This window comes from Phocoena sinus, chromosome 14 (genome assembly GCF_008692025.1).
Source record: "Phocoena sinus isolate mPhoSin1 chromosome 14, mPhoSin1.pri, whole genome shotgun sequence".
Classification (NCBI taxonomy): Eukaryota; Metazoa; Chordata; class Mammalia; order Artiodactyla; family Phocoenidae; genus Phocoena; species Phocoena sinus.
Window position 1 is genome coordinate 58,523,499 of NC_045776.1, and position 15,216 is coordinate 58,538,714.

The following is a 15,216-nucleotide window of genomic DNA, read 5'->3' on the forward strand; positions in this document are numbered from 1 at the left end:
TGTATGGACACTGAAATTTGACTTTCATGTCATTTTCATTGTCACAAAATACTATTCTTCTTTTGATTTTTTTCAATCATTTAAAAAATGTAAAAAACATTCTGAGCTTGCGAGCGGTACAAAACAGGTGGCAGGATGGACTTAGCCTCAAACCCCTGCTCTAAAAGATAAGAGCTCTTTAAAAAAAATAGAATAATCACCGTGTATGCCCTGCGAAAACAGTGTTCATATATCCTTGGCTGTCTTGTAACTTTATTTCTTTTAGCAGTTGTTTCATTTGTGATTGCAGTAAAGTTCACACTTTGCAATTGGGTGGTGAGTGTCTTAAGTCCTTTTTATCTTTAGGCTCCCTGTTCATTTCCCTCCATTTGTGATGGCTGTTATTGTTGTGGAAAGTGGGTTTGTCCTGCACAGTCCTCCCCTGTTTTGAGTTTTGCTTATTGCCCTATGGTAGCGTCATTTAACGTGTTCTGACTGCTGTGTTTCTTGCAAATTACGTCTCCTTTTGTGATGTTATCAGCCACTGATGATCATTCCTAGGGTCATTAATTCATTCAGGGTTGCAGAACTGTCCCATTCTCAGTCCTTCTTTGTTTAGTCACTAGAATACTTCTAAAAAGAAAAAAGCTCTCCCATTATCAACCATTTGGGTATCCTGGTATATAAATCATAAAGGGAAGGTGGTATTGATACTTGATATTTTTGTCCTTTTAAGCAAATTGTCAAAAATAGTGAGGTAGTTCACTGGTAGTTCACAAGTGACCAAAGGGGTTATTTAGTATTATTGTCATTGATGTCATCATTGTCATCATCAACCTGTGGATATAAACACATTTGATGAGTTTCGATCCATTGCACTTATTATCTTTATTGCTGCTCAGATCTTCCACCCCTAAACAGTGGGGTTTACCTGACCTGAACCATCTCGATGGCTTTCTTGCTTTGTGGTGTAACCGTATGTTCCAGGCTTGTGTTTTCCACCTTAATGACCTAGAATTGGCCGTTTCTCCAAGGAGCGCTGGTTCTTTTTCAGGGGGAACTGGTAATTAGAACTTACAATCTGATCGCAGAGTTGCTTATTCCTACTCATTATTGTTTCTGGATCTTCCCATCCTATGGAGCTGGGATATATACGTATGCACACATACACACATTTAAGAATAAAGCCTGTCCTGAGATCATATTAATAATTCAAATTCAGAACTACAGGGCTTTTAACCTTTATCTTGCGCCTTTATCTTCTTTCAACTATGTTTTCAGAAAAGAGTTGTATGTTTTAAGGCATATTGATTGGGGAAAAGTGACGTTCTTAGCCTTGTTTATGTTTAACTAGCCTTGCCTCTTAGATTATGGACAACTCGGTAGGTTCTGCCATCTTCCTCATGGTCAAGTGCTGTTATCACAGTTTTGAAGTAAACAGGGTCAAGTCCTAGCCTTGCAGACCCAAACCTTTAACCCAACAGGAAATGTCAGTCAGCATCAGGTTCCTTAGTTTGATGTGGCTAGATTAGTCCTGTCAACGGATTTTAAGACTAAAGAGCTTCTAATTTCATTGGTATTTCTAATTACTGCATTCATTATATATATCCTATATTATTTGGATGAACTTTTAAATAAAATTTAAACACAGGTTGTTAAATATTATTCATGCATTGTAAACATATATCGAACTATGTCTAAATATCAGAATGAGGTTCTACATTTTTGTAATCAAATTCTTTACTTGAATATGCCTATAAGACTATCATATGTTCGAATAATATGTTACTTTGGCTATCTGTATACCCATTAGCCAGTTGAAGAATACGTGTCAATAGATATTCACAGTATATGATAACATAAGTAAGAACTTCTGGTTCAGTATTCCAAGTTGATAAGTATTTGTGTTAGCTTGGTTATGGGATAGAAATCAAAGGTCAGTACCATCTGAGTTATTAAAATTAAAAAATACATGGGCTCCAGAAAGTAGATTTGTTGAGGTATTCAATTATTATTGGATTTAGATTACAGGAAATGTTTTAAACAAAATTATTCCTGGCCCTGCTGATACTATTAGTGATCCCAGTGGCAAGAATTTCAACCGGTATCTTACAAATGGGCATATTTGAAAGTGGAGCGAGACGGACTATTTTCTCTATTAAAGAAATGAAAGTGCGGTTTAATCCCCACCCGTGTGGCTAAGGAGGGGCGAATGGCTCTCCTGTATCTTCTCTTGGCCCCTGCACTCAGAGTGGCTCCAAAATGGGATTAATTTGCTCCCAGCGCTGCTAACTGCCCAGACCTCAATTTCTTTCAATCATTGCTCTGATTATTGCAAAACTCTTTCTGAAAGACTTAATATGAATCTTTTCTGCTGGCAAATTACTGCTCATTTAGAAGTCCTAGAGTTAGTCCACTGCAGAAAGAAGGTTGGAAGTCTAATTTAAATAACTATCAGGACTTTTTTTCGGGCTTGCTCAAATTGAAATGCATGCGTGTTGGAAGATGCTCTTGCTTTTCTAAAAAGCTGCATTTAACCCATTAAGATCATTTCCTTGCAGATTTGGCCGTTATGGTTGTCTCATTAAGTTGACAAAAGATGGGTCAGCAGTTTCTTTAACACCTAGACACCTGGTGCCGAGCTCTGCCTGGAACCGGGGGTTTTGTCCTGAGGACTCGGAGCCTCTCTTACGGGGAAACTCATATTCTAAAGAACAATCGCAGTCCCATCCTTGGTGATGCCTCATTGTCCTGCTGTAATGCTATTAAGAACCAGCTCTCCAGTCCTTGTCAGGGCCGCCTCTTCTAACTCTGTGAAATTGAGAGAAAACTGCCTGACAAAGGTGCTGTCTCTATCCAGTGGACATTTTCATCATTTTGTTTTGCGGGAATAACAGCCTCCCCATAGTTTCCTCGCTGCTCAGGGGTACCCCAGGTTCTGAACACATTGTTATGTCTGGTCCTCCCTGTCATGGGGAGAGGCAGACAGGGAGAGGGACTCAGCCCTTTCACATCGTCCAGCATCAGAGAAAATGGGCCAGCCATGGTTCCCTGCCTTCCCTGTTGAATTCTGACCTAAGGAAGAGTATCTGGGGACCAAAAGGCATCTTAAAAATCAGTCTGTTCAGTTACCTATTCAGTGCCTAAATCCCTTTCAGTATTACACAAGACGGAGGAGATATGGAGGCATATGTATATGTATAGCTGATTCACTTTGTTATAAAGCAGAAACTAACACACCATTGTAAAGCAATTATACTCCGATAAAGATGTTTAAAAAAATGGATATATATATATATATATATATATATATATATATATATATCTCCATTTTCTTTCAGATTCTTTTCCTTTATAGGTTATTACAAAATAGTGAGTATAGTTCCTTGTGCTATACAATAGGTCCTTGGTGGTTATCTCTTTTTTATATAATAGTGTGTATATATTACTTCCAAATTCCTAATTTATCTCTCCCCCACCATCTTTCCCCTTTGGTAACATAAATTTGTTTTCTATTTCTGTGGGTCTATTTCCATTTTGTGACTAAGTTCATTTGTATCCTTATTTTAGATTCCACATATAAGTGATATCATATGATATTTGTCTTTCTCTGCCTGACTCACTTCACTTAGTATGATAATCTCTAGGTCCATCCGTGTTGCTGCAGATGGCATTATTTCACTTTTTCTATGGCTGAGTAATATTCCATTGTATATATATGACACATCTTAAACCAATCATCTTGACGCATGTGATCTGAGAACTGGGCTAATACAGAACTGACAGGTGCTGTTGGACCTGCTGAATGTATTCAGCCTCAGGAAACAAGACCAGGATTAAAGTGTGAATGCCAGGATTTCAAAGGGAAAGAATGAATATGGCCCTCAGAAGCGCATCTTTCTCTGGCGTTTGGGCACATGATCTGTTCTCGTTTTAATCCTACCCCGTCCCTGTCCCCATGGTCTTTGGTCCTTTCCTTGGGGCGCCCCCTCCTCTCCTGTCCTGTCACTTTCCATCTGGCACTGGCATCGCCCCTTCTTTCTCTGCGGGTCTCACTTCTTCCTCTTCCTTTTGTTCTCTCCATCTCCCTGCCTCTCCCTCCCGCCTTCCACAGACTTCCCTGGTTTGTTTCTCTGCTCATCTCATTCCCCTTACATGTGGCCTCAGTGGTCGACAGTCTTCAGGCAACTATTCTGCTCACGTTTTCCAAGTGGGATTTTCGACTTGCATGAAATTCCTGGTGATGCCACAAATTTAAATGAGTCAGTCTGAGTAATTAATCTTATAGATATTTAAATTTTGCCATGTGTCCCTAATTCTAAATATACATTTTAGTAGTGCTACATGCTCTTCAGTTAAATTATCTTAAGCACACTTAATCTTACTTAGTTTGGTTGGTATTTTCCATTTTTGGGAATATCCACTTATGGATACTGAAGATGTGTGTCTCAAGGAGCATCCTTGCCTGATAGAAAGAGGTCAGAGTTAGACAGCATCTCATAATATTATAGGGAATTTATCATTCTTCAAAATATTAAAAATGGGATTTATTTTAATTTAAAAGTGCTATCGAGGGATTCCCTGGTGGCGCAGTGGTTGAGAGTCCGCCTGCCGATGCAGGGGATACGGGTTCGTGCCCCGGTCCGGGAAGATCCCACATGCCGTGGAGCGGCTGGGCCCGAGAGCCATGGCCACTGAGCCTGCGCATCCGGAGCCTGTGCTCCGCAACGGGAGAGGCCACAACAGTGAGAGGCCCGCATACCGGAAAAAAAAAAAAAAAAAGGGTGCTATTGATTAAGAGAATAAATGAATTTGTACCATAAAAGGCATGCAGTACCACAGAAATATAAATATTCTTCTGAATATTTGATCTTTTACCCAAGATAAGCTGATTTTTTCCCCCTATTGTATTGGAAATATTAATAAGAAAAGGTCAGTGATTTAGGCCAATTTCCTGTCCTGTTTGATCTGTTTGTAGTATTTAAAAGGAGTTGGAAAATAACTTGATTTTAGGAGCCATTTGAATTCCCATTAAAAAACACAATTTTTTTTTTAAAGGAAGATTTTATTTATTTATTTATTATTTATTTTTTTGGCTGCCTTGGGTCTTTGTTGCTGCCCGCGGGCTTTCTCTAGTTGCAGCGAGCGGGGGCTACTCTTTGTTGCAGTGTGCAGGCTTCTTATTGCAGTGGCTTCTCTTGTTGTGGAGCATGGGCTCTAGGCACGTGGGCTTCAGCAGTTGGGGCACACGGGCTCAGTAGTTGTGGCTCGTGGGCTCTAGAGCACAGACTAAGTAGTTGTGGCGCACGGTCTTAGTTGCTCCACGGTACATGGGATCTCCCTGGACCAGGGCTTGAACCCGTGTCCCCTGCATTGACAGGCGGATTCTTAACCACTGTGCCACCAGAGAAGTCCAAAAAACACAATTCTTATAAATAGATAATAACTCTCTATAGAGATTTTTGGGTTATTCATCCAAAAAAAAAAACTTTAAAATTTTTATTCCCTTTTGACCTAATAATTTTAGGAAATAGGGATTGTCCTAAGATCATTTATAATAGTGACAAATATAAATAATTTAAATGTGTAGCAATAGAGAACTACTTATATAAATAATGGCTACAGCCATACAGTGGAAAACATTAAAAAGCATGTTTTTGAAATTATCTAATGCTATGAAAAATTCTACAGATATCACAAGAAATTTAAATGAAGAGATCATATATATATAATCATATATATCATATATTATCTAATATATTATATCATATATGTATATATAATATCATATATATCATATATGTAATATCATATATTATATATGTGTAAAACCACTATTAAAAATTTTATTTAAATTAAAATGTAACAAAAAGTAAGCTAAACCTTGCCAATGCTTGTTCTTTTTCTTTTCTCTTTCTTTCTTTCTTTTTTTTTTTTTTGGTATAATTGCCATTCTACTGGGTATGAAGTGATATCTCATTGTGGTCTTGATTTGCATTTCCCTAATGGCTAATGATGTTGAGCATCTTTTCATGTGCTTATTGGTCATTTCTGTATCTTCTTTGGGGAAAATGTCTATTTAAGTCCTTTGCACATTTTAAAATTGGATTGTTTGGTTTTTGTTGCTGTTGTTTTGCTGAGTTGTAGAGCTTCTTTATGTATTCAGGATATTAATCCCTTATGAGATAAATTATTTGTAAATATTTTCTCTCATTCTGTTGTTGTACTTTTACTCTCTTGGTAGTGTCCTTTGATGCACAAAAGTTTGTATTTTGATGAAATCAAGTTTACCTATTTTTTCTTTTGTTGCCTGTGATTTTGGCATTGTATTTAAGAAATCAATTCCAAATCTAGGATCATGAAGATTTCCCCCTATGTTTTCTTCTGAGAGATTTATACTTTTAGCTCTTAATTTTAGGTATTTGATCATTTGATTTAATTTTGTATAAAATGAAAGCCAAGTTCATTGTTTTGCACATGGATGTCCGGTTTTACCAGCACCATTTGTTGAAAAAAGTATCATTTCCGCATTGAATGGTCTTGGCACCCATGTCAAAAATCCACTGACCAGACCTGTGAGGGTCTATTTCTGGGTTCTCTATCCTATTCCATTGGTCTATGTCTGTCCTTATGCTAGTACCACACTGTGTTTTTATTACAGTAGCTTTGTAGTAAGTTTTGAAGTTGAGAAGTGTGAGTCCTCCAACTTTGTTATTTTATTTTGGCTACAGTGACAGCTTTTGAATAGAACTGTTGCTAGCCCATAAGACCTAAACTGGCCTTAAAGATTTGCTGTGTAACTCTGACAAATCAGTATTCATGACTATTGCGCATCTCTGAAAAACCACAGGAGTTTTCAATATCTTGATATTCATTGTATTACTGTCCTATTGCTGCTGTAACAAGTTACCACAAACTTAGTGGCTTCATTATCTCACTGTTCTGGAGGTCAGAAGTCCTGAAATAAGGTGATGGCAGGGCTGGCTCCTTCTGGAAGCTGTAGGGGAGAATCTGTCCTTTGTTTCTGCAGCTTCCAGAAGCTTCCTGCATTTCGTGGCTCATGGTCCCTTCCTCAGCCTTCAAAGCACTTGCTTCTCTGGTCACATCTCCTTCTGCATCTGACCTTCCTACTTTCTCCTACCTTATCATTACATTGGGCCCACCTGGATAATCTAGCATAATATTCCCATCTCTAGATCCTTATTTTATTATTATTATTTTTTGATGGTGCTAATATATCCTTTAATGGCAGAATGTGGTAATTATTGAATTGATTATTGCTAACATAGTTTTCAAATGAAAAGAGAATAGGAAAAAAAAACCAAATTAAACGTGATACAACCTGACCAAACACATGTCAAATTACAGTTTCAAGGTTACTTTACAAAATACCTCCATTTATACCATAGATCCTTATTTTAATCTCATCTGCAAACTCCCAGGTTCTGGTGACCAGGGAGTAGACATCTTTGGGGACCGCTATTTTGCCTACTACGATTACAATGACTGGGCAGTGTTGCTGACAGAGGGGCACACAGATCCTCTAAAATATCCTTTTATTTTTCCCTGTTGGTATTCCTTGTAAATAAAGATTCGCTGTCCAGTTGTAAGGATCAGGCATAAGTCCTGTTAATATAACAATCTCACATTTCTTTCCTATCTATGGAACTTTTTTCCACTGACACTATGAATCCTAGAGCCAGCAAATATTAATTGAGCTCTATTCCCTGTGCACCCATGTCCACAAAATGAATACATCTGTTTCATGACCTTGAGGAACTTATAATCTACTAGAAGAGAAAGATGGTACTGCAGTGTAACCCACTTTTAAAAATTTCTTTCTTTTTTATTTAATTTTTATTTTATATTAGGGTATAGTTGATTTACAATGTTGTGTTAGTTTCAGGTGTACAGCAAAGTGATTCAGTATATATATCCATTATTTTTCAGATTCTTTTCCCATATAGGTTTTTACAGAGTATTGAGTAGAGTTCCCTGTGCTATACAGTAGGTCCTTGTTGGTTATCTGTTTTATATATAGTAGTGTGTATATGTTAATCCCAACCTCCTAATTTATCCCTCCCCTCACCTTTCCCCTTTAGTAACCGTAAGTTTGTTTTCTATGTCTACGAGTCTGTTTCTGTTTTATAAATAAGTTCATTTGTATTGTTTTTTAGATTCCACGTATGAGTGATATAATGTGATATTTGTCTTTCTCTGTCTGACTTGCTTCACTTAGTGTGATAATCTCTAGGTCCATCCATGTTGCTGCAAATGGCATTATTTCTATCTTTTCTATGGCTGAGTAGTATTCCATTGTATATATGTACCGCATCTTCTTTATCCATTCATCTGTCGATGGACATTTAGGTCGCTTCCATGTCCTGGCTATTGTATATAATGCTGCTATGATCATTGGGGAGCATGTATCTTTTCAAATTATGGTTTTCTCCAGGTATATGCCCAGGAGTGGGATTGCTGGATCATATGGTAACCCACTTTTATAGATTATATCTCCTAAATAGCTTTAGAATCCCTCCCTTCCTGTCTCTCATCCCTCCTTTTGTCATGTGTTACTATGATTTTTGCAGAAAATACAGCCAGTTTCCTTGACATCAGCTGGGCTTCCACACTCCTTGCTTTGGGCCATTACTGTACCCACAGATGTGCTCATGTCACCCTTTTGCCAAAAATCCTTGTGTTCCTGGCATCAGGATAAGCTGTAACCCTCCACAGGTCCTATTCCTGGGTGTGGGCTCTACCATTCCAGCCTCATCACCTGCCATTCCAGGAGCATGTTGTGTTCTAGTGGAATAGAATAAACCTACCACCCCACAGTTCAGCTGTCTTGGCTGTTGACTTTTACAGAGCTCTTCTCAATTACTGGCTCCATTTTTCCTCCTTCACTGCCTGAGAAAGTCCTGTGCATCCCCAGTTATGGCCTCAAGTCATGCTTTCTAGAAAGCCAACCCTCACCCCCCTCGCTGGTGAGGAGGCTCTTTTTCCTGGGTTTACTGTGTCAGGCAGTTCCTTGGTCTGTAGTTTAATTAGTGCCTTACCTGTCTGTTTTTCTAACCAGACTATGGATTCAATTAGGTAAGGGATGATTCTCTTAACCCCATGCTCCCTGTATATGTAGAGTGCCTGCCTCATAAAAGATGTTTACTAAGTGTGGGTTGAATGAATGCTCGGATCCACGTACATGTGAATGATGTAATAGAAAATACCTGCAGATTGAAGCAAGATTTATGATAGCATATGGATTCTAAGCTAAAATGATTGCTAGCTAGCACTTTTCTCCTTTCTATATACTGTTTCTCTTGAAGAAGCTGAATCTAACTTTCTGTGTGATTAAATACATGGGCTTAAAAAAAAGTCCCATTCCTGAGAGTTCATGTGACTCATTGGAGTTCTGTAACGCTGTTAGTTTGAAGCTGTTTATTTTAAAGGATAAATTTGTGGCATGAAGTCAACAGCTATGAAGTAAAGCTCCTCTCAACATATGTATGAATCCAACACAGAGGTTTTCTTAAACTTGACTGCCCTCAGTACATCCTTGAATACTTGTGAGGGATCCATAAGGGCATACTTTAAAATTCTTTTGAATAAACATTCTTTTGAGACAGGCTTATTTCATTAGGACAAATATTACAAGACGACTATAGAAGTATATTCTTACAAGATTCATGCCACAAGTAAGTAAATAAATAAGTAGGTAGCCCTTTTGTTTTTGTCATTGTTAATAAACAAAACAAATAATTATAAATGTGAAGTATGCCTTTCTTCAGGGCTCTTTTTTTTTTTTCAAAATGAGATTAGATTTTTTTTTCAGTCTGAAAAAGACAAACTTAATTTTATAGAGTAGTAGGTCTAAGGTTACTCCTAGTGGTAGAATTTAATTATTTATTATATTTATTTGGGGGAGAGGATGGGAGACAATGTATGAAATACAGAGAGAAATACTTTCTCCTGTTGTATTAATTAATGCTGGATTGATGTTGTTTTGTTTAACTTCTCAGTGCCCTTTGTCAGACCAAATTGAGGGGATTTAGTAATAAAAAAGACTCACATAGGATATATAAGGTATATATTTAATGTCACATTCAGATCTATGACTCTTTAAGCTATTAACAAGGCTGTTTTGATAGCTAGTACTAAAGATCGTGGGAACTGTTCTTCCGCGGGCCCGACGTTTCCTTCGCTGTGGCAGGAACTGTACTGGCGCAGCACCTGGATGCCTTGTCTCTTTCCGCGCGCGCGCGCGGCTGCTGGACCGGAAGCCGGGAGCACGCCCGGCCCAGCCCCTTCTTTGGGCGTTCACTCCCCACAGCAGTCCTTCCTCCATCCTGCGAGTTTGCCAGTAGCACCCCACGTGGGGGGCCGGAGATGGTGTGGTTTTGCAGTGCGGTCCGTGGCTGGGTGGGTGAGTCTAATTCCATGCTTCAGTTCTCGCAAGCCGATGGTTACCGCGCATCGGCCGTGTTCTGCGTATTCTTCAGGGCCAGGTCCACGGGTACTAAACGAGGTGTTTGACAGCCTGTCCGCCTTTCTTCTTGAACTCATCCCTCAGCTGGTCCAGAATCCGGGCAGGGACTTGTGGTCCCGATAATTAGGCAAGTGTCCTTGCGCATGTATATCTTTAAATTCTCACAACTGCCCTGACAGTTGCATTGTCCCCTTACAGATGAGGAAAGGGGGGCCCCAGGAGCATAAATTACTCTGACGTTAGGTTTGGCACCCTGGTCCGTCTACTCCCAAACTCATGTCCGTTAGGACATACTGACAAAGAAAATATCACAGCAAAAGCTTCTAAAAGGCTTTGCATAATATAAATCACTGAGTTCTACAGGTGAGTTTTATTATTGGTAGCCTGGCGTGTTCATACCTATAAACACAAACATTTTCATACGGTCTGCGAGTCCCTGAATGCACAGGTGTGCGCCCACCTCCCCAGTTCCACTGGCCACCTTGATGTCCTCCAAAGCTTTCGGCTCTTTCTAACCATCCCGGGCCTCTTGTTCTCTCTCCTCTGACCGGGGCACTCCTTTTCTTCCACCCTCCCATTTGCCTGGTAGTTCCTACTTACCCTTCAGATCTCAGCTCCAATGTCACTTCCTCAAAACGGCACCATATCTAAAGACGGCCTCATTGTGATTTCTGCCAGCCACCTGCCCTGGCCATCATTGGTGATCATGTATCCATTTCAAGCCTATATTCCCCAGCAACTGAAGCGCTACTGTGAACACTGGGGCCACTTTTCTGTTGTCCACTGTTGTGAGCCTAGTGTCCTAACACAGTGACAGCACGTAGATGGCACCCAGCATGGTTGCTGGGTGAATAATTGGACATAATGCTTGGTGTCGTGCATTTGCCTTAAGGTCTTTGCCCATTGTTTTCTCATTAATACTTGCAAATAACATGTTAAAGATAGCCTCTTTCCTGATAATTGTAAGAAAAAGAATATATAGGACTGAAATCTATAATCTTTCTTGAGGCTTTAAACTGTGGGAAGCATAGAATGGATTTCCAAGTCTGCGTAACTAAGGACTTAATTAATGTCTCTGGGATAGTGTAAAGACAGCACTGTTCCAGTATTGGAACCTGCTTTGTGTGGTCCTGGGCTGTGGGATGCGCAAAGGAGCTTCTCTCCTAGCATTTCAGTGTCAAGTAATATTAAGCACCTACTTCTGCTTGGTTCTGATGGCTCCAGGAAGAAAATCCTAAAGCTGAGACTCATCCTTCAGAACTTATGCTAATACCTACTTACATTTTTAATGTAGCTCTTGATAAGTTGTTTATCAGTTCATGTATAAAATGAGGTCAGTCATAGGGTATTGTGCGAATTAATTTTGTTTCCAAGCCAAGTATAAAAAAAATGATTAAGTATTACAAAAAGACTAAATGTTGATAGTTTGGGAGCAAAATGAAGAATTTTTCCATGTGCTTTTTCCTCTCCTCCTGTTGAGGCAGAATAACATAATGAGCACTTTAAAGGGGCAAAACCAAAGACATTTCTGAACACTTAATTTTGCATCCCTCAAATCCTGAAAGTGTTGATCGAGGCAGAATTTCAGTTTCTGGGTACCTGTTTTCCTGGAACAACTGCCACGGGTAATAAACCGTGGAACCAAGATCTGTAAGGAGGTAACATCAGTAACATCCATTCTGGGCCTTCAGATGTCTTCCTGGTTCCATATGACAGCTGATATTGTTTCTTTCTGCTCTCCCCATCCCCGTGTTTACAGGGCATTGATGTACGGGATGCTCCTCTGAAGGAAATAAAGGTGACTAGTTCCCGGCGATTCATAGCGTCGTTTAATGTCATGAATACAACCAAACGAGATGCTGGAAAATACCGCTGCATGATTCGAACCGATGGAGGAGTTGGCCTATCCAACTATGCAGAATTGGTAGTTAAAGGTATTTAATGTTATTTTTATAGCTCCAAATAGTCTATTAAAAGAGACATGTGGGATGGTTGTGAGTTCATGATTTGGTGAAGCTCAGACTTACCCTCGTCTGTTCTGAACAGTAGTTTGGTGACAGGCTGTATGGATAGATTACATTTTAAGTACAAATTTTGCACTCTGAGCAAGAGTTTTGAAAAATGTATTTTATTTATGTTGGTTCAGTTGCATACCAAAGCAATGAATGTGCTCCGGGCAAGTTCTTTGCCAACTCTGTGTACAGAGATTGCAACCCTATAAATTTTTTTTTAAGGAATAAAATTATTTTTACTGATAGAAAATCACTTAAAATGCAAATATTCCCCAGCCACGGTGTTTATGATAGCAGGGTGGTTACTAAAATGAAGCAGTGTCAGTGTAAAAATGCGCCGTCATATCATACAAGCCACATTGACAGTAGTGGGTTAACATTCATATGTTGCTGTTAGGTTCTATTACTATATTTGCATGACTGAAAAATTGAGTCATTATATTCAGGAAGGTGGGAGACGAGTAAAAAACAGGCCGGGGGATAAATTTCCTTTGGCTGGTTTGATGTTTTTGTGTGTGCATGGACTTAGGAGTTTCTATAGTATTAAGCTGGTAAGGCAATTTTTGGTCCCAGACAGAATGTGGACTTTTAGATATACCGTGAGGCATTTTTATACCTTGTAGCAAGCCATTGCTGCTTCCTCCTACGGGAAGACAATGATGCCTGCTTGTCACGTGTTCTCCCCTGCATTTATTAAATGGGGAACATAAACTTGGTCTCTTTTGGATGGACTATTCCTTTTGTCAGCAAATTTCTCTATGTCAGCAGTTTTACAGACTGCAGGGTTCAAACCCCAGAGCTAGCTGTGTGGGCGTGGACCTATGGCTTACCCTCTCCGTGCTTCTGTTTTCTCATGTTTAACATAGACATAATAATGTGACCGACCCTAAAGGGCCATCAGGAGGACCAGATGCAAAAGGTATGTGAATGGCACTTAGAACGGGAGACCTAGTAGGCAGCCGGCACCTGTTCAGGCCATGATGGGGCATTGAGTGGCTCTTATTCTCCGTTCTAGTCCATCAGTGGTCCTCATCTGAGAATGCGTGGCTGAACCACCTTTCCAAATAAAACAAAATACAAATACCTGCCCACCTATTCTCTACCACCATTACCACACCCGTGTTGAATCAGAATCTCTGGGACCAGAGCCTCTGCCATAAAATCTATAGGTGATCCGGGCAGACGCTACTGCTGTGACATCAGCTCTGCCAATGTTAGTCACGCCCGGCTTGGGGGGAACCTGCCCCCAGCACTGTTTATCTGCAGCAGTGGCTAATGTCCTGTGGAAGGAAGCCAGGAAGCACACCCTGCAGTACCTGCTCACATGGTCTAATTTGCCACACCAGAGCCCTGTGATTTGGGGTTTGTAGTGAAACTGTAGCCCGTCTGGCTAGTTTCCGAGTTTAGGTTTTACCTGTAAGAAAACTAAAACTCTGCATAGATGTGCACACCCTCCCCTGCAGAAGGCTCTCGGGGAAGCGAGGGGTTTCCTTGTGGAAAATGGACACCATTTGCCAACTGATCCAGCAGAACGGCCGCCTCGCTGTTGCCACGGCTGAGTTCTTTATTGTCATCACTGTTACTTAGTTTTCATCTTGGTCCCGTTCTTTGTGACTGTGTTCTGTTCTCTGATTTCTGGTTGCTACAGTGCTTAACTGTGCCCGTGCCCCATGAGGCGTGGTGCTTTGTAATCAGTACGATAGAAATCTAGTCACCTCTTTAAAAATTGCCTCTGTGGGAAAGTTAATTTGTTGGGAGTTCTAAGCAAGTCAGAAATTTCTAGTCTGCCACAGCACACATAAGCACAGAGGCTGAGTGGGTCCTTACTCACATTTCTGCCACACGTTTTCCTGCCTTACGACAGCGTGGAGGGATCTTGGGTCATGGTGATAAAATGTCCGGGCACCCTTTGCCTCTCTGCACCCTGCCACAGCTGGTGACAATTGGCTTGCAGATATGGCTCAAAACTGGAGTTTGACTTTTCCTCCATTTATAATTTTTATGGCCATATTTTGCATGTATTTGATTTTTCAAAATGAGATAACATGCTGGATTCTACTAATTAAATAAAGCACTGCATTGACACAATTACTATAAAATATATAATGGCATGTTTAGGCCACCTGTATGATTGAATACTTTTTATATGCATGTGTTTAGAGTGCTAATTTTTTCAAAATGGGAAAAACTTAAGTCCAAAGAGTTTATAACTTCCTTAAGGCCATTCCCTGATTTGATGCTGGCCCACAAATGAAGCCCAGGTCATTTTAAACTATCATTCTTGTCTGTTTTATGCCTACCACTGCTTTTGGTAATCAAAGACATAAAGATATTTCATGTAATCTCCGCAATTCATGTATATATACATATATGCCAATATCATATTTAATTATAGGAGACATATATTAGGAATTCATATATATGTATCAATTATGTATATGATATGTACCTATAGGTATATAAATTGTTTCTTTGCTGGCTTGATTTAGAATTATTTTTATCATGCCCTTTCACTTGGATTAAATATTTTAAATTGCTTTTTATCACTTAGTATAGATTGAGTTCCTTCCTTCTTTCCCTTTGAGAAAATTTATTCAAAATTTAAATATTGAGATTGGTTCAAGATGGCGGAGTAGAAGGACGTGCTCTCACTCCCTCTTCCAAGAGCACCTGAATCACAACTAACTGCTGAACAATTGCCAGCAGGAAGACACTGGAACTCACCGAAAAGATACCCCA

At 39.7% G+C, this 15,216-nt stretch overlaps 1 protein-coding gene across 5 annotated transcripts in view; it reads left to right on the top strand.

Moving 5' to 3' along the window:
- PTPRM (protein tyrosine phosphatase receptor type M) overlaps positions 1-15,216 on the top strand; it is a 765,589-nt gene that overhangs the window by 327,190 nt on the left and 423,183 nt on the right. For 4 of the 5 annotated variants that reach the window (XM_032602620.1, XM_032602624.1, XM_032602619.1 and 1 more), the window contains one exon: positions 12,225-12,399. In XM_032602620.1, the coding sequence (XP_032458511.1) occupies positions 12,225-12,399 (175 nt within the window). Of the gene's footprint in view, positions 1-10,226; positions 10,403-12,224; positions 12,400-15,216 lie in introns of those variants that run through there. The other variant, XM_032602623.1, reaches the window with a different exon arrangement.